The sequence below is a fragment of the Saccoglossus kowalevskii genome, chromosome 6 (assembly GCF_978046115.1).
Source record: "Saccoglossus kowalevskii chromosome 6, keSacKowa6.1, whole genome shotgun sequence".
Lineage (NCBI taxonomy): Eukaryota > Metazoa > Hemichordata > Enteropneusta > Harrimaniidae > Saccoglossus > Saccoglossus kowalevskii.
This window is the reverse complement of record NC_140646.1, coordinates 15,807,304-15,827,621: the sequence shown is the minus strand read 5'-3', so window position 1 is coordinate 15,827,621 and position 20,318 is coordinate 15,807,304. Positions and strand designations below refer to the sequence as shown.

At 36.6% G+C, this 20,318-nt stretch overlaps 1 protein-coding gene across 1 annotated transcript; it reads left to right on the top strand.

The window, feature by feature from the left end:
- The first annotated feature begins 17,191 nt into the window (after positions 1 to 17,191).
- On the top strand, positions 17,192 to 19,475 carry LOC100366821 (uncharacterized). Its single transcript, XM_006819728.3, has 2 exons — positions 17,192 to 17,431; positions 19,146 to 19,475. Exons 1-2 carry the CDS (start codon positions 17,284 to 17,286, stop codon positions 19,358 to 19,360), a joined length of 363 nt encoding a protein of 120 aa, XP_006819791.1. The 5' UTR covers positions 17,192 to 17,283; the 3' UTR covers positions 19,361 to 19,475.
- Positions 19,476 to 20,318: the final 843 nt, after the last annotated feature.

Genomic DNA, 20,318 nt, shown 5'->3' with positions numbered 1-20,318 from the left:
CCACAGGGGGCCCAGGAACTATAATCAACTGTAGTACGCAGCCTCTATGAGCGGCGGGGGGGGGGGGTATCGGCTGGTATCTAGCGTAAGAAATAGACAAGGGATGAAGGCTCCAGCCAGCTCATATTTTTTAAACTCGAAAAAACAGACGAAAAGAATGAAAAATAAAATCTATAAAAAATACCAGGTTGAAAAATATTAGTTGCTCCTTCAAATTTCGCCTAAGCCTTACCTACATTTTACCTATATCTGCAGAATAAATCAAGAAAAATACACAAATTGACTCCATTTAGAAATTCCTAACGGTTTGCCCGAACGCACGGCACAGTTTGAGGCGTGGCCTGTTCAGCATTTTTCTATAGTAAACTAATTGTCACTGTTGTCATCGGTTGCTAAGTTGTTTTTCTTTAGTAAACTAATCGTCATCGGTTGCTAAGTTGTTTTTCTACAGTAAACTAATCGTCGTCTTTGTCATTAGTTGCTAGGTTGTTTTCTATCGTAAACTAATCGTCACCGGTTGCTGAGTTGTTTTTCTATAGTAAACTAATCGTCATCATTTTCACCGGTTGCTAAGTTGTTTTTCCATAGTAAACTAATCGTCGTCATCTGATACTAGGTTGTTTTCTATAGTAAACTGATCGTCATCATTTTCACCGGTTGCTAGGTTGTTTTTCTATAGCAAACTAATCGTCACCATTATCATCGGTTGTTTGGTTGTTTTTCTATAGTAAGCTAATCGTCACCATTGTCATCAGTTGCTAGGTTGTTTTTCTATAGTAAAGCAATCGTCACCGTTGTCATCGGTTCCCAGGTTGCTTTTCTATACTAAACTAATCTCGCCGTCGTCATCTATTGCTAGGTTTTTTTTCTATAGTAAACTAATTGTCATCATTTTCACCGGTTGCTACATTGTTGTTCTATAGTAAACTAATCGTCACTGTTGTCATCGGTTGCTAGGTTGTTTTTTTTTTAGTAAACTAATCGTCATCGGCTGCTAAGTTGTTTTTCTATAGTACACTAATCGTCATCATTTTCAGCGGTTGCTAAGTTGTTTTCTATAGTGAACTAATCGTCACCGGTTGCTGAGTTGTTTTTCTATAGTAAACTAATCGTCATCATTTTCACCGGTTGCTAAGTTGTTTTTCCATAGTAAACTAACATTCACCATTGTCATCGGTTGCTAGGTTGTTTTTCTATAGTAAACTCATCGTCGTCTTTGTCATTAGTTGCTAGGTTGTTTTCTATCGTAAACTAATCGTCACCGGTTGCTGAGTTGTTTTTCTGTAGTAAACTAACATTCACAATTGTCATCGGTTGCTAGGTTGTTTTTCTATAGTAAACTAATCGTCGTCATCTGATACTAGGTTGTTTTCTATAGTAAACTGATCGTCATCATTTTCACTGGTTGCTAGGTTGTTTTTCTATAGTAAACTAATTGTCATCATTTTCACCGGCTGCTAAGTTGTTTTTCTATAGTAAACTAATCATCACAATTGTCATCAGTTGCTAAGTTGTTTTTCTATATAAATTAATCGTCACCATTTTCACCGGTTGCTAAGTTGTTTTCTATAGTAAACTAATCGTCACCGGTTGCTGAGTTGTTTTTCTGTAGTAAACTAATCGTCATCATTTTCACCGGTTGCTAAGTTGTTTTTCCATAGTAAACTAACATTCACCATTGTCATCGGTTGCTAGGTTGTTTTTCTATAGTAAACTCATCGTCGTCTTTGTCATTAGTTGCTAGGTTGTTTTCTATCGTAAACTAATTGTCACCGGTTGCTGAGTTGTTTTTCTGTAGTAAACTAACATTCACAATTGTCATCGGTTGCTAGGTTGTTTTTCTATAGTAAACTAATCGTCGTCATCTGATACTAGGTTGTTTTCTATAGTAAACTGATCGTCATCATTTTCACTGGTTGCTAGGTTGTTTTTCTATAGTAAACTAATTGTCATCATTTTCACCGGCTGCTAAGTTGTTTTTCTATAGTAAACTAATCATCACAATTGTCATCAGTTGCTAAGTTGTTTTTCTATAGTAAATTAATCGTCACCATTTTCACCGGTTGCTAAGTTGTTTTCTATAGTAAACTAATCGTCACCGGTTGCTGAGTTGTTTTTCTGTAGTAAACTAATCGTCATCATTTTCACCGGTTGCTAAGTTGTTTTTCCATAGTAAACTAACATTCACAATTGTCATCGGCTGCTAGGTTGTTTTTCTATAGTAAACTCATCGTCGTCTTTGTCATTAGTTGCTAGGTTGTTTTCTATCGTAAACTAATCGTCACCGGTTGCTGAGTTGTTTTTCTGTAGTAAACTAACATTCACAATTGTCATTGGTTGCTAGGATGTTTTTCTATAGTAAACTAATCGTCGTCATCTGATACTAGGTTGTTTTCTATAGTAAACTGATCGTCATCATTTTCACTGGTTGCTAGGTTGTTTTTCTATAGTAAACTAATTGTCATCATTTTCACCGGCTGCTAAGTTGTTTTTCTATAGTAAACTAATCATCACAATTGTCATCAGTTGCTAAGTTGTTTTTCTATAGTAAATTAATCGTCACCATTTTCACCGGTTGCTAAGTTGTTTTCTATAGTAAACTAATCGTCACCGGTTGCTGAGTTGTTTTTCTGTAGTAAACTAATCGTCATCATTTTCAACGGTTGCTAAGTTGTTTTTCCATAGTAAACTAACATTCACAATTGTCATCGGTTGCTAGGTTGTTTTTCTATAGTAAACTTATCGTCGTCATCTGATACTAGGTTGTTTTCTATAGTAAACTGATCGTCATCATTTTCACCGGTTGCTAGGTTGTTTTTCTATAGTAAACTAATCATCACCATTGTCATCAGTTGCTAAGTTGTTTTTCTATAGTAAACTAATCGTCATCATTTTCACCGGTTGCTACATTGTTTTTCTATAGTAAACTAATCGTCACTGTTGTCATCGGTTTCTAAGTTGTTTTTCTATAGTAAACTAATCGTCACTGTTGTCATCGGTTGCTAAGTTGTTTTTCTTTAGTAAACTAATCGTCATCGGCTGCTAAGTTGTTTTTCTATAGTACACTAATCGTCATCATTTTCACCGGTTGCTAAGTTGTTTTCTATAGTAAACTAATCGTCACCGGTTGCTGAGTTGTTTTTCTGTAGTAAACTAATCGTCATCATTTTCAACGGTTGCTAAGTTGTTTTTCCATAGTAAACTAACATTCACAATTGTCATCGGTTGCTAGGTTGTTTTTCTATAGTAAACTAATCGTCGTCATCTGATACTAGGTTGTTTTCTATAGTAAACTGATCGTCATCATTTTCACCGGTTGCTAGGTTGTTTTTCTATAGTAAACTAATCATCACCATTGTCATCAGTTGCTAAGTTGTTTTTCTATAGTAAACTAATCGTCACCATTGTCATCGGTTGCTTGGTTGTTTTTCTATAGTAAAGCAATCGTCACTGTTGTAATCGGTTGCTAGGTTGTTTTTCTATAGTAAACTAATCGTCACTGTTGTCATCTGTTGCTAAGTTGTTTTTTATAGTAAATTAATCGTCACCATTATCATCGGTTGCTAGGTTGTTTTTCTATAGTAAAATAATCGTCACCATTGTCATCGGTTACTAGGTAGTTTTTCTATAGTAAACTAATCGTCACCATTGTCATCGGTTGCTAGGTTGTTTTTCTATAGTAAAGTAATCGTCACCATTGTCATCGGTTACTAGGTAGTTTTTCTATAGTAAACTAATCGTCACCATTGTCATCGGTTGCTAGGTTGTTTTTCTATAGTAAACTAATCGTCACCATTGTAATCGGTTGCGAGGTTGTTTTACTATAGTAAACTAATCGTCACCATTGTCTTCGGTTACTAGGTAGTTTTTCTATAGTAAACTAATCGTTACCATTGTCATCGGTTGCTAGGTTGTTTTTCTATAATAAACTAATCGTCACCATTGTCATCAGTTACTAGGTAGTTTTTCTATAGTAAACTAATCATCACCATTGCCATCAGTTGCTAAGTTGTTTTTCTATAGTAAACTAATCGTCACCATTGTCATCGGTTGCGAGGTTGTTTTTCTATAGTAAACTAATCGTCACCATTGTCATCGATTGCTAGGTTGTTTTTCTATAGTAAACTAATCGTCACCATTGTCATCAGTTGCTAGGTGGTTTTTCTATAGTAAACTAATCGCACCATTGTCATCGGTTACTAGGTAGTTTTTCTATAGTAAACTAATCGTCACCATTGTCATCGGTTGCGAGGTTGTTTTTCTATAGTAAACTAATCGTCACCATTGTCATCGATTGCTAGGTTATTTTTCTATAGTAAACTAATCGTCACCATTGTCATCAGTTGCTAGGTTGTTTTTCTATAGTAAACTAATCGTCACCATTGTCATCGGTTGCGAGGTTGTTTTTCTATAGTAAACTAATCCTAACCATTGTCATCGGTTACTAGGTAGTTTTTCTATAGTAAACTAATCGTCACCATTGTCATCGGTTGCTTGGTTGTTTTTCTATAGTAAACTATTCGTCACTGTTTTCATCGGTTGCTAGGTTGTTTTTCTATAGTAAACTAATCGTCACCATTGTCATCGGTTGCGAGGTTGTTTTACTATAGTAAACTAATCGTCAATGTTGTCATCTGTTGCTAGGCTGTTTTTCTATAGTAAACTAATCATCACCATTGTCATCAGTTGCTAAGTTGTTTTTCTATAGTAAACTATTCGTCACCATTGTCATCGGTTGCTTGGTTGTTTTTCTATAGTAAAGCAATCGTCACTATTGTCATCGGTTGCTATGTTGTTTTTTCTATACTAAACCAATCATCATGGTTTTCATCGGTTGCTAAGTTGTTTTTCTATAGTAAACTAATCGTCACCATTGTCATCGGTTGCTTGGTTGTTTTTCTACAGTAAAGCAATCGTCAGTGTTGTCATCGGCTGCTAGGTTGTTTTTCAATAGTAAACTAATCATCACTGTTGTCATCGGTTGCTGGGTTGTTTTTCTATAGTAAACTAATCGTCACTGTTGTCATCTGTTGCTAAGTTGTTTTTCTATAGTAAACTGATCATCGCCATTGTCATCGGTTGCTAGGTAGTTTTTCTATAGTAAATTAATCATCATGGTTTTCATCGGTTGCTAGGTAGTTTTTCTATGGTAAACTAATCGTCACTGTTGTCATCGGTTGCTGGGTTGTTTTTCTATAGTAAACTAATCGTCACTGTTGTCATCGGTTGCTGGGTTGTTTTTCTATAGTGAACTAATCGTCACTGTTGTCATCGGTTGCTGGGTTGTTTTTCTATAGTAAACTAATCGTCACTGTTGTCATCTGTTGCTAAGTTGTTTTTCTATAGTAAACTGATCATCGCCATTGTCATCGGTTGCTAGGTAGTTTTTCTATAGTAAATTAATCATCATGGTTTTCATCGGTTGCTAGGTAGTTTTTCTATAGTAAACTAATCGTCACTGTTGTCATCGGTTGCTGGGTTGTCTTTCTATAGTAAACTAATCGTCACTGTTGTCATCGGTTGCTAGGTTGTTTTTCTATAGTAAACTAATCGTCATTATTTTCACGGTTGCTAAGTTGTTTTTCCATAGTATACTAATCGTCATCTTTTTCACCAGTTGCTAAGTTTTTTTTCCATAGTAAACTAACATTCACCATTGTCATCGGTTGCTAGGTTGTTTTTCTATAGTAAACTAATCGTCGTCTTTGTCATTGTTTGCTAGGTTGTTTTCTATAGTAAACTAATCATCACCATTGTCATCAGTTGCTAAGTTGTTTTTCTATAGTAAACTAATCGTCACCATTGTCATCGGTTGCTTGGTTGTTTTTCTATAGTAAAGCAATCGTCACTGTTGTAATCGGTTGCTAGGTTGTTTTTCTATAGTAAACTAATCGTCACTGTTGTCATCTGTTGCTAAGTTGTTTTTTATAGTAAATTAATCGTCACCATTATCATCGGTTGCTAGGTTGTTTTTCTATAGTAAACTAATCGTCACCATTGTCATCGGTTACTAGGTAGTTTTTCTATAGTAAACTAATCGTCACCATTGTCATCGGTTGCTAGGTTGTTTTTCTATAGTAAAGTAATCGTCACCATTGTCATCGGTTACTAGGTAGTTTTTCTATAGTAAACTAATCGTCACCATTGTCATCGGTTGCTAGGTTGTTTTTCTATAGTAAACTAATCGTCACCATTGTAATCGGTTGCGAGGTTGTTTTACTATAGTAAACTAATCGTCACCATTGTCTTCGGTTACTAGGTAGTTTTTCTATAGTAAACTAATCGTTACCATTGTCATCGGTTGCTAGGTTGTTTTTCTATAGTAAACTAATCGTCACCATTGTCATCAGTTACTAGGTAGTTTTTCTATAGTAAACTAATCATCACCATTGCCATCAGTTGCTAAGTTGTTTTTCTATAGTAAACTAATCGTCACCATTGTCATCGGTTGCGAGGTTGTTTATCTATAGTAAACTAATCGTCACCATTGTCATCGATTGCTAGGTTGTTTTTCTATAGTAAACTAATCGTCACCATTGTCATCAGTTGCTAGGTGGTTTTTCTATAGTAAACTAATCGCACCATTGTCATCGGTTACTAGGTAGTTTTTCTATAGTAAACTAATCGTCACCATTGTCATCGGTTGCGAGGTTGTTTTTCTATAGTAAACTAATCGTCACCATTGTCATCGATTGCTAGGTTATTTTTCTATAGTAAACTAATCGTAACCATTGTCATCAGTTGCTAGGTTGTTTTTCTATAGTAAACTAATCGTCACCATTGTCATCGGTTGCGAGGTTGTTTTTCTATAATAAACTAATCCTAACCATTGTCATCGGTTACTAGGTAGTTTTTCTATAGTAAACTAATCGTCACCATTGTCATCGGTTGCTTGGTTGTTTTTCTATAGTAAACTATTCGTCACTGTTTTCATCGGTTGCTAGGTTGTTTTTCTATAGTAAACTAATCGTCACCATTGTCATCGGTTGCGAGGTTGTTTTACTATAGTAAACTAATCGTCAATGTTGTCATCTGTTGCTAGGCTGTTTTTCTATAGTAAACTAATCATCACCATTGTCATCAGTTGCTAAGTTGTTTTTCTATAGTAAACTATTCGTCACCATTGTCATCGGTTGCTTGGTTGTTTTTCTATAGTAAAGCAATCGTCACTATTGTCATCGGTTGCTATGTTGTTTTTTCTATACTAAACCAATCATCATAGTTTTCATCGGTTGCTAAGTTGTTTTTCTATAGTAAACTAATCGTCACCATTGTCATCGGTTGCTTGGTTGTTTTTCTACAGTAAAGCAATCGTCAGTGTTGTCATCGGCTGCTAGGTTGTTTTTCAATAGTAAACTAATCATCACTGTTGTCATCGGTTGCTGGGTTGTTTTTCTATAGTAAACTAATCGTCACTGTTGTCATCTGTTGCTAAGTTGTTTTTCTATAGTAAACTGATCATCGCCATTGTCATCGGTTGCTAGGTAGTTTTTCTATAGTAAATTAATCATCATGGTTTTCATCGGTTGCTAGGTAGTTTTTCTATGGTAAACTAATCGTCACTGTTGTCATCGGTTGCTGGGTTGTTTTTCTATAGTAAACTAATCGTCACTGTTGTCATCGGTTGCTGGGTTGTTTTTCTATAGTAAACTAATCGTCACTGTTGTCATCGGTTGCTGGGTTGTTTTTCTATAGTAAACTAATCGTCACTGTTGTCATCTGTTGCTAAGTTGTTTTTCTATAGTAAACTGATCATCGCCATTGTCATCGGTTGCTAGGTAGTTTTTCTATAGTAAATTAATCATCATGGTTTTCATCGGTTGCTAGGTAGTTTTTCTATAGTAAACTAATCGTCACTGTTGTCATCGGTTGCTGGGTTGTCTTTCTATAGTAAACTAATCGTCACTGTTGTCATCGGTTGCTAGGTTGTTTTTCTATAGTAAACTAATCGTCATTATTTTCACGGTTGCTAAGTTGTTTTTCCATAGTATACTAATCGTCATCTTTTTCACCAGTTGCTAAGTTTTTTTTCCATAGTAAACTAACATTCACCATTGTCATCGGTTGCTAGGTTGTTTTTCTATAGTAAACTAATCGTCGTCTTTGTCATTGTTTGCTAGGTTGTTTTCTATAGTAAACTAATCGTCACCGTTGTTATGCTGATCACTGCTGTGTGGATATGGAATGCTTGCTATTAAATTTAATTTACACATGTATGTTTCTCAGATTTATAGAACAAGGTGCATTTCAGATTATACTCTAGGCTCTGTGGGGGAGTTCATGGACATGTTTGTCTTACTCAATCGACCTTGATTTCATTGTTGTACAGGTCAAGGGCGTTCAGAAAAAACTTTTTCTACAGAGGGTACTTTTCAATATGGCAAGCAAATTGCCTCCTTTTCGCATTGCCAATACCTTGGTTTTTCAAGCTCATGGGGAAGTGATTCTAGTGTCTACATGTATACCTATGTTTTCAGGTCAAAGAACCCCGAAAATACCACTGTTCTAGACCATCATGCAGTAGGAGGGGAGCTAGGGGAGGGGCAGCCATCTCGAATTTCAAAATGGCCGCCATGAAATTGATATATTTTCATATATAATTCAGCTATTCCTTATATACATGTATAAACCACACAGAATTATTATTTTGTCAATTACACCAGTGTTTTCAGATACCAGGTATTTTGAGAGTATTGAAAGTACATTATTTCTATTTGGTTATAAAGTATGTAAACCTTAATTCCAAGTCAGTGTCAAAATAGCAACTGATAGCACAAACATGAATATAAAGTGACGATAACAGATCATTGATGAGTTATGATGTCAATACTCATCATGTATTTCAGTGTTCATTGGCTGAGTTTTGTAGTCATCTGTTTTCTTGCACTCGCAGAACAAACAGCATTTTACCAGCCTTGCACAGCAAGGACACATTATGGAGCACATTTGCCACAATTGCACACCACATTCCAACAAGGTTCCAACGATTTCCATGATGTCCATGATTCTCAAGAGCCAAACCATTAATGGTTTTGAAGGTGCTGTTCTAATGTTGAGCTGCCTGTCATGAATCTGCATGTGGTATATGCATTAAGATGAAGAATGCACGGTAGATACGAGGTGTCAATCCCTGAGATATTGGTGGCAGATTTTAATGTGAAGCTGCTTTTGAGAAGTGAAACTGCTGCGCTCAAAGTTCCAAAAATATTCTAGACTTGTTTCCAGCATCTACGACATGCACCAAGTACTGTTCTACCTGCTGGATCATTGAAAGAACAATTGGAGCTGTTGCACCAAATTTGCCGTCATAGCTGCTTTCTTTGTGCATATTTTACAAGTGTTTTTTACATATTTCACATCCTGTGAGACTATGTTGATCTGGAAGTACTGTGCACATAAGGTGATCCAATCGTGCATACACAATTTGAAGAGGGACAAAACGTGTAGTGCTGCATCTTCCTGACCTTACCCAAAGTTCCTGAACACCCTCTTGGATAAAGATGGGTATATATAACAACAGACCAACTACTATGTCAGTATCATTGGATATAACAACACAACACAACACATGCATCAGTTTATGAAGATCTACTTCTTCACCCGGTTACTGGAGTTGCTGCATGATGTGTACAGCATCATGGAAAATCTTTATCCTCTGCCATTCACTATTTTCCATGCAAAGCTGGCTGAGATTGGTCGGCTCTTCACGCATTTCCGAAGATCTTCTATGCAAGAAACCATACATTAGTTTTTCCAGTAACACTTTATTTTGGCTTGATGGCCAGAATGTTGTTATGTCTTTGGGAATTTATGTTGAGAGGTTAACTGAACTAAGGACCATTGGATTTTTACTGCTTCTCTGCAATCTCTCTATCTTTCACTCATGGATTGTTATTGTATATGTCAAAGATGTAGTCACATCTGTCATAGTTATGATACATATCATTATCTCTGCAAACTTTGAAAGCATATCAGAGAAATTTGAAAGTCCAGATTCTCTGTGGACTACTGCCATAATATCAATAAGGAAAGATGAAGCAGTTTTGTGATGTTCTTCTAATTCATGAGAAAGTTGACAATTCTCTGGTTTGGTCATTAATACATTATTACCAAACTGTATGGGGGAAGGTACAACATCATGTGTCAGAAGGTCATCTGCACTGATACCCCTCTCTCTAGATACTTCAACTGATTCGTCAGTGATGTTCATGGCTCTGATAACTTTCTTGGCTGTTTTCTTGGGCTCATCTTTGATGGAGATCATGATTTTGAGATTTAATCTGTGAATAGTGTCTCTGAGTTGAACAGTTTTGTTAATGATACGTTCCTTGTGGAAAGCTTGGTATTTCTTTTTGCCCTTTTCAGATGCATTCAGGACATCCTTTCTGATTTCTTCTGACATAACTTGCTTTGTGACACAGTTGTGAAGCTTTGTGGGACAGTCTGCTGAGAATGATGATCCTCTTTCCCAATGAACTTCATCATTTTTTGGACATGTCTCCAATGTTTATTTGTAGTTGCATGGGATGATTCATGAAGCTGTCATGTGTCAGATGTGCTCTCATTGATGCCAGCGTATTCTCGTTGCACGTTTTTCACAGCCATCAATGTGTTGCTTCTGCTTGGCAAGTCCAATGACACCATCACAGCACTTTGACGAAGGGTTGATGGTCTGCTCAAGCTTCTGATCACTTCCAACTGTCGAGAAACGTCCACGCTTGTTCTTAATTGAGAGTGAATGTCCATCAGAAAAGTGACAGCTGGGGCTGTTTGTGGTAGGCTTATTGCATCCTCTAGATAAACTGCACTGCATCGAAGATAATTAGGTGAATCCCAAGCAGCAAACTCATAGATGGCAAGAATTCTTTCCAAGCTTTCTTTGATAATTCTCTAACACAATATAATAGTGCTTTTTTGATGTCAAAATTATGTACATGGTTGTGTAATATTCATTGATGCGCGGCTACATTTGAAGTTGATATCATTGCTTTGAATGGCTAACATGTCAGATTCAAACTTTGTGCAGTCTATCTTTAGCTGAATATATGTCATTCAAACCATAGTCAATTCACAGTTCTAGTTGTTGCTTGTGTTTAAATTCTCAAGTATTTCTGTTTAATAAATGTCCCATGTTTTATATTGTATGGATTATGATCCACAACATGGAAGTTGAGTTATACATGCTAAATCACCACGCAGTATGTCTCACTATTTACAATTTTTAGAGATAGGGCGTGCTGATCGCGAGGGACAGGCTTAAAATGCTCTTCTGTATTGTAGCAAAAGAGGTATAGCTGAGAATGTTCCTGGCATGCAAGGGATATTATAAAGTATTGCACAGCCAATGAATACCTAGGAAAATATATGTTGTATGTGTTTGGATTCACAAAAGAGCAGTACTCCCCAGGGATGTGCTGCACTAATTGTCTATATGTCAACTGCTATAAGAGCACCTTCAATAGAATCACATTTATGTTAAAATGTTAACACCTCATGCACTGTGAGAATATCCTGATAAATTTTCATGCACTTAATAGAACAAATCCAATGCCATATTTGCTCTATTAGAAACGCATACTTATATGTAAGTAAGTGTTTATTTCAATAAACTAGCATACAAATATACTCATTTTTTGTCTATATGCAATTTTATCGGAGTTGTGTTTTAAACTAATAACTAATACAGTAAATGTAGTTCAATGAATTTCAAAAGTGGTTTACATGTTATGTATAGTTTTATCTATTAATTACACTTTGCACATCAAGTGTGGTTACAACCAGAAGAGGGTCACATGACCAATCACAAGTACAAGTATTGTATTGATTTAAATGTTGTGAGGGCTCAAGGTTTACACTTGGACAACAGTAAGTATTTCAAATCATTGGTTTATGAGTTGACGACTGCCATAATAGAATTTACGCATTAAATACATTATCTGAATCACTATTATTTGAGCTAGCAATCCTAGTGTTCAATCTTGACACTAGTAATGCAACTCTCTTTAGAAAGTAACATTTGTTGAAGTTCTGAAAAGGCGATGAATTATTTCCTTTGAAGCCATTACATGATCGTCCAGAGGTTGTTATGAATGGCCTTAACTCTCATAGTCAAACTGCTAATTAAAAATCACTTGTCTACCTCGGAACTGCATACGTGTGTCAAGTGGATTTACAGGGGATGGAGAGTACTTCATTTAAATTAAACACAGAACGACATACTGCATCTGCTGCCCCTGTTTCACGACCCATGGCTTGTGTAAATTTATTTAATTGTGGATTAGATTCTCGGCATTACACACTCCATGCTCAGATTTCACACATTTACCACGACCACATCAGTTGTAAGAGTGTAATCCATTTCACATATATCACTAAAGATTAATTCTCCATAGTTAAATTAAATTTAAAAAATGGCATTATCGCTATGAAAGCAGATATGGATAATTCACGCCCATTAAACAATAACCACATTTTCAAAGACGAGACACATTTCTTGTAAAGAGCGAAACAATGATTTAGTTCCTCAAAATATATTTATTTTACAAAAAACAGGGTAACTCGATAACAACAAAAGATGTTAATTACTATTATTATCCAAACTTACTGATGATTTTGACCTGTATATAAAGGTGGCTTTCATATTACGGATCTCGGCCTGTGAAGAGAGTCGGACCAAGTTTGGATACCTAACCTCAACTTAAGAGAACATTAATGTATTGTTTGAAGTAGAAATGCAGGGAAGTTCAGCCAGCTTGTCGAAAAAAAATATGATGGCAAGCCAAAGTAAAAGCATTTATTAGTATATATAAAACGGAAGACATTTGGTTTCACTTTTGACAGCACAACAAGGAACAAACAACTGGAGTATGAGGGCACCATTGCAGTCTCAATATGGGTACCAAGTAACATGAAAGCCGTAATCCTTCTGCAAACATAAAATTATTCAGCATGTACTCAGCTCACATAACACGAAGCATCGGAAGAAATTGAAATATGAATAGTAGGGAAGGAAAATGTGCTGATCTTCCTGTAGCTAATTATGAATGTCATCTTAGCTCCAACTAAAGTTGAACTACTTGAAGTATGAATGTAGAAGCATTAAATACTATCAAATTAAGAGTTATATGGTGAAGGAGAGAGTAGAACAGAAATTCTTAAAGTGATGCAGCAAACACAAGTGTTTAGTGTAGCTTGACACTTTTAAGTAGACTACGAAGAATTAGGCACTACTCATCTACAAGAATATAGCTTCACCTGGAAATGAACCAGGGCTCTTCAAGTCTTCCAACTATCCGACTTGACGCTCTAACTTCTGAGCTATAAAGCTTGAATAATTTGTACTGAGTTGAAGGTTACTGAATATAATAGTATTAACATGCATTGCCTAATAAGAAGTATGTGAAGATTTATGAATGAGATTGAAATTAAAGTGATGCAGCAAACACAAGTGATTAGTATAACTGGACACTTTTAAGTAGACTACGAAGAATTAGATACTGCTCAGCTCATTGATTTTAGGTTTACCTGGAATTGAATCAGGGTCTGTCTGATGAATGGATGACAACTATGAATCATGGAAATGTTTAAATTATAAAGTAATACAAATGTTCTTGGGTGGAATTGATTAGATATAATATCATGAGCAGCAGTGTACAAATCTGTAAGACATTTTACGTATAGTCCATGATGGACACACATTCTTCATATTTTGATTCATTTTTGTTAAAGCGGGGAGTCGTCATCTACGCATGCGTCAGTTGGCCATAGCGTGTAATTGTTTACAAACAAGCGTCTACGCATGAGCCTTTGCGTTTTAGCGTGTGTTTTTATCGTCGATTGGGACTCAATTCCCGCGCGTGCGCAGGGGACGACCCTCCCGCTTTAATGATCGGTAGAGAATAAACCTCTGTTTTTTTCTGATGCACTGTTGGAATGAGAATGGTGAATATGTTATAAGGGTATATAAGGGCCCATCTATGCAAATATAGTAACAATAGTAACAATAACCTCCTGTATTATTGAGCAAAAATGTATTAAAGTCACATGTAACTGGTCCTGCATGATTTGATGATATGCACAACAACAAAAAAGTTATGGTTGTGCAAATGCTAGCGTTTGTGACATGTTTCATTTCTTTCCATAACACACACTTCTGTGTCTAATATGAACAAAGTGGTCAAATGTGTCAAGTATTCTCCAAAAAGCAAGGATCTCACGCTTCTATACACTTTCTTTCTTCACACTTATTTCTGGTTTTGTGGATGTCACATCAATAAACATGTACATGTATAAAAGAAATGATCGAATATTTTCCAATTTTATATGGTAAATGGGTAGCCATAATTACCTTCAAAATCCTACCAATAAGATTCTTTCAACTTGTTGATGTCTGTGTCTTGTGGCAACAAGTGTCCAGGATCTATAGAGTAATCTAAATTTGCAGTCACTGGAGGTTTTCTGTCCATATTTACTGACGCTGTTTTGGCAAATATTAAGTTGGATGCAAACTCGTGGAGATCTTTATTGATATGTCCTTGGCCTTGTTTTCCAGTATGTATATATTTATGTCCAAATTGTCACATGTGAATTAAATAAAACATGCAATTATATATAATCCCCCAGTGTCCCAAACAAGCGTTGATAATATTGACCACTAAATGCTCAAAACTGACGACTATGAGGTAAATTAATATCAAACATTTTTCAAATCCCTGGATTTAATTATATTGTGAAATTATTTTGTTGAAGTTGTCAGAAGTGAATTGATGATGTTGAGTAGAAGTCTATAATTTATCGTTGCAGGTTTCTATGATACAGAAACTAAAACAGGATTTTGAGTCATTAAGTCTACAAAATCAACTAATTGCACTAACTTCAAATGGATGTCCGTTTGGCCCACTAATGATTTTATGCGTCACTTTCCATAATAGTGATCATAGTGTGTCTTAATATTCTACAGTCCCCATCACATGACCGATTTCAAGGAAATTGTGACTACAGGTACTCAACCCTTAGATTTTAATTGCATTTTGTGTGACATCAGACTTGGTCCATGCAATTGTGTCTGAAACATTATTTTGGTAAGATTTGGTAATCTTTATGTGGTTATATTTGAACATTCTGACGTACAGTAGGTTGTTGCAATAAAACTCGCCTCCTGTGATTTTCACCAATTGATTTTATTTTTCCATTATCATATTTTTACCAGATTCACAAGCAGCATCTTGCATTCTGATTTTGGATGTAACGACAATAAAAAAGTCGATTGAGTGTTTCAAATACCTGTGACAATGAAATGAAAATAAATTATTAGAATATACTGTGAATTTCATGATAACAGTTTTTACTAGGTTATACAAAAATATGTTTGTATATTTAGAGTATATAGTGACAAAGTCTTACTTCCGGTTCGTTGGACTTAAAGTATACCACGAATAATCAATTCTATTTTGATTTTCCTCTTGGATTTTAATGAAATTAAACGCCCAAATGCCAGAAAACATGACCATTTGTATAATGTCCTAGCAAATGCATACCACCCAAATATACAGTCTTACCATGTAATTTTCTTAGATAAAAATTCACACAGTTAAATATAGGTGTCACAATAAACAAAATAAAAATAAATAAATAAATAAATAAATAACCATAATTTACATATTAATTTTAGGTACATGATTATTGACGTGTTAGTACGTCCATGATATATCTTATACTCCGTTTTTTGTAGTCGATTGTCTCATCGATTTCATACAAAATACGTTTTTGGTAAAAATAAATCTTACCTAAATACTATTCTAAGACGCCTGATATGTTATCTTCCTCGGCTTTACGGCTTCCGAGCTTGACGAAGTTAAAGCGAGGAGTCGTCATCTGCGCATGCGTCAGATGGCCATGGCGTGTCATTGTTTACAAACAAGCGTCTACCCATGAGCCTTTGGGACTCAATTTCCGCACGTGCGCAGGTGACGACCCTCCCGCTTTATACAACTAAATAAAACAGTGATTATTGGTCGTGCCTCCGTTTGTTGACATTTCAGTAACTGTGTAAGTTGTGGTTACAGAGCATTCTCCTTCCAAAAGTTCCTTGCGGTTAGATCACCGAAAGTTTCTTAAAATATGTTATCGATAGCTGAAAATGATTTTTTCGTATGCACTAAAAATGGTGAAATAGTCATCGCGAAATAGCGGTTACTAAAGTGCTATTCAGTTCATAAAGTTGAACGCCCTGTCAATTGCCAAGCGACGAAATATAAACAAACAAAAGCACTCGTGGTATTTACAGCTAACTCTTCCTATTGCCACGGAAAGTAAATAAATTAGCCTTTCTCTTTGAAAACAACCAGAATCTATAAACAATGAGTACGCTTTTGTTGGGTTCGAAAATCAGCACATGCATAGCAATGTTTTGGAGGCGTCTTTGAAAGTAGTGCCACTGTGTTGCATCGACCAATCACAGTCCCTCTATAGATAGAGAGATAGAGGGACTGTGGACCAATCAACGACAGCAGGCATAAGATCGCGTGGTGGCAGAGATATATTCGTAGATTGCTGAAAACTCGTTCACAACCGAAACTACGTCACTACTCTGTAATGTCAGCTTTTGGCAAGAAACACCTAATGTGGATATCTAATAACATCGTCAAAGTGCACGTAATTACTTTATAAATTTACATGATGGCGCTGCTAGCCTAAAATACAATATATAACAGGAGTTAGTTACACGGGGTTTGTCAACAATGGCAAATAAAGTGCTAAGTCATGCTTACACATCACTCGCGTGAATATTGACACAACGGCTAAGATGTCCTTTATACGATAGGTCACAGTCCCTGGATAGGTCAACGTACTTACTTATGACCATTGACACGCAGATCGCCGCAAACCAACCGTGCTGAATAGCGCCACCTGTGTTGACACAATGACTTATGACATTTACCAAAGCCATGCCATTTTATCTATGGGAGGATGCGCGGGCACATAATGATGCTATACACTGAAATTATGGAGGACGTGGCGCTATATTTTGTGGATATTCATTTATATTAATCTCATACACTTATATAATAAATTCAAGAAATGATTGTTGTTTCACAAACTTTTCAACACCCCTTCATAAATAATTGACAAGTCCATGTGCCTGTACAAGTATTGAAAAGGTACTGGTAACGCTTTTTTTTAGTAACCGTGGTACCGGTATATACAATCACAGTCCCTCTATTCCGATACAATGTCAGATTGACGCTGTGGGACTACTGTGTATAGACTGCACGCTGAATCAACATGGCCGCTGACCTGAAAGCAACATTAACTGCGAGATATAAAGAAGTTGAGAGACTCTGGAAGTCTGGTGACTACCAGACTCTAGCGAAGGAAAATTACACAGAAGACTGTAAATTAGTTTATGGTGATATCCAGACTGGTCGCGACAGTAAGTTTACTCTCTCTCTGTTTGATCATGTAACCTTTTATTCCTTCTTAAACTTGTGTAACCATTACCATTATTATTATTGGTATTGGCAATATGTACTACAGCTTAGTGGCATAGTCATATTTTAGCTAAATGACGAAAGATACTGAAAATACTATTTAAAAGCCATTTCTAATCAATTTTCACCAACTTGGCCAAACATTCGAGGCACCTAATGCTATTCTCGGGCGCAAATCCGGTCATTTTCACTGCCTGGCAACCATCACGGTGAAAAACAAAAATCGAAAACTGTCAGAAAACGGTATTTTGAGATGGTTGTTGAGACTCCCAAGAACAGTGTAACAAGATTACCCCTGCGTGCCCAATATTTAATTTAAATCAGTATTAATGCCCGGGTCTACTTTTTGCTTTGCCATGCGTTCGCGGCGCTACCTGTGGGTGCCCCAAGCGCGAACTTACTTATCATAAAGACCTATGGGAAGGAGATTGCCCCAAGCTATGCGAGCGAAACGCACGCTCAGTTGCATTTTATATTTGCGAAAGTAAGCTGAACACCTTTTTACCTATCGATTTCGTCATTCCCTATCCTTTTCCCAAACTTCCCCGGCTCTGCAAGCCCCAGTTGTGACGTCACATAGCGATCAATCGCAAAATTGTCAAAGAGTGCGTACTTACTAAATGTACACTAGCTGAATAGAACTGCAAAGATATAGTGGTGTAGTGATCATGTCCGAATAAACCGACGGACCTTTGTTGGCAACGATGGTTGGTGGATATGGCCGTGGCAGGGATATATTACCCTGTTTTACTACATATAATCAACTTTCAGTCGGTCTTGCTTATAGTGAAAATGGTGTTCGTATCGCCGTGGTAGCAAACGTACTCTCGCACCTGCGCGCCGTCCCGGGGGTGGGGGGTGTTGGTTAGTTGATACATAGCTGGACAGGGAGGTGCCCCTGTGTGCTCAAAAGTGTGACCATTTTTATACCTGGATAGTGGCAAAATCTATACCCATATTTATACCAAAGTACCATTTCTGTCACTGTTTATTCCAAATAAAACAGTTACCGTATTTGCTCTATTAGAAGAGCATCTCCAATAGAAGCACATGTAAGCCAACAGTTGCATTGTATATTGATTTATTAAAATATGTATTTTGACCATAGAAACACCTCTGTCACTTACATAAGTATACCAAATCGGAAAAATATTACCGATATATATATATATGTCACTGTCCATCTTGACCAGAAATAAGACCGATACCTAAAATCCAAAGAACGAGACCCATTTCAAAGGCACGTCCCCATTAGATAAGATAAGATAAGATAACAGCTTTATTACAACCGTTTAGAAAATTTTACATTTCTAATTTGGTGTTTAAAATGTAATAAAGTTAATAATGAATGACTAAAAAAAGTAAGTAGGCGAAAGTTGAGTAAATAAAAAGTTAAATAAGTGTGACTGAGTGTATTCTTTTGTTTATTCATTTACTGTTACTCTAGTACACATAGAAGGCTATAATAGTATTTTTTATCTTTTGATTGTAAGATATGTTTAAATGTATTGCCCCCCTCCCGGTATTTACTAAACATGCATAAGATAAGATAACGACACGAATATCACGATGTTTATCGCACCGTATCACAGTAATATTACACACCAAACGTCACAACATCATGTTGTATCTTGCTTGTTTCATTTTTATTTTCAGAACTAGTGGAGATGTGCAAAGAATACGAAAAAGAGGGCACTGTGGTTCATAAGAGCGAGATCCTTGACGTTTCCGCAAGCCCCGATGGTGAGATGGCCTATTGTGTCGTCAGATTGGAATCAAGGAAACGTGATGGTACCGATGCACCGCCTTACACCAACCTCATCATCTGGAAGAAAGTTGGCGGAGTTTACCGTGTCCACCTTGAAAAGTGATGCTCCAATTGCATATGATTGCTAATTGTTGTAGAGAAATCAGTCTAGTTTTCTACTATGTAAATGTAAAATAATTTTAGAAATAAAACTGCCCTGACCCCCCGGGTCAAGCCTAGACCAACGTTCCTTCCATGCCAAGACCAAGTCAAGTGTTGTATTTGATATGTACAGCGCGTGGTGTGGTAGCCTGACAAGTTGGCATAGGTGGCGCTCTTGACTGCTGCGAACCCCACCCACTGACCCACTGAGCCCAGGGCGCCACCTACGCCAACTTGTCAGGATTGTGGTGTGGGTATTTGCTAATGAATGACCATGAGAATATGAAGTTGCATGTGTGGTGCATGAGGCCATGTTATGCAAATTCACGTGAGTTGTTGCCTTGTTATGCAAATTCATGTGAGTTGTTTGGTGAACGTGGCAAGTCAGTACACCACGAACCGTCGAAGCAGTTTGTAAGAGCATTCCAGGCTCTTCGTCACCTCGCTTATGCTGCAGAACAAGACTGATAGTACAACCAGCTTTATCTCAATGATAACTATGTACAGACAGGACGAGTTTGTTGGTTTCAGTGGTTCTATCCTTTTCTGAATGGAACAGAAAGGAATGACTGTATACCCACTTTGGCTTTGTAAGTATGGTGACAACTGGCGTGTCAAGTTTGTGGGGACGTTCTTGAAAATTGGCAAATTGGTGGTGAATGGTCTCTATCATATCTACCCGGATCGGTTACTGGTGACATAGGCAGTGTTAGAAGCTCTATGGACTTGATGTGGATGGTAGCTGTAGTATCTTCGATGCCAAGATTTGAGGAGCGTAACATAACACAGCAGGACTACAATAGGACATCTCAGTTTTATGTAACTACGTAATAAGAGAATACTTGTATTTCACATAAATGGATAATAGACTGAAGTCGTTGATTTCTTTATATGTGCATCAAAGTGAGTATTAGTTATAA

Excerpts from the sequence above, each read along its gene's own strand:
- LOC100366821 (XM_006819728.3), top strand. The coding sequence starts at position 17,284 with ATGGCCGCTGACCTGAAAGCAACATTAACTGCGAGATATAAAGAAGTT. Across the intron at positions 17,432-19,145 it reads TATCCAGACTGGTCGCGACA|AACTAGTGGAGATGTGCAAA; the intron begins GTAAGTTTACTC and ends TTTTATTTTCAG.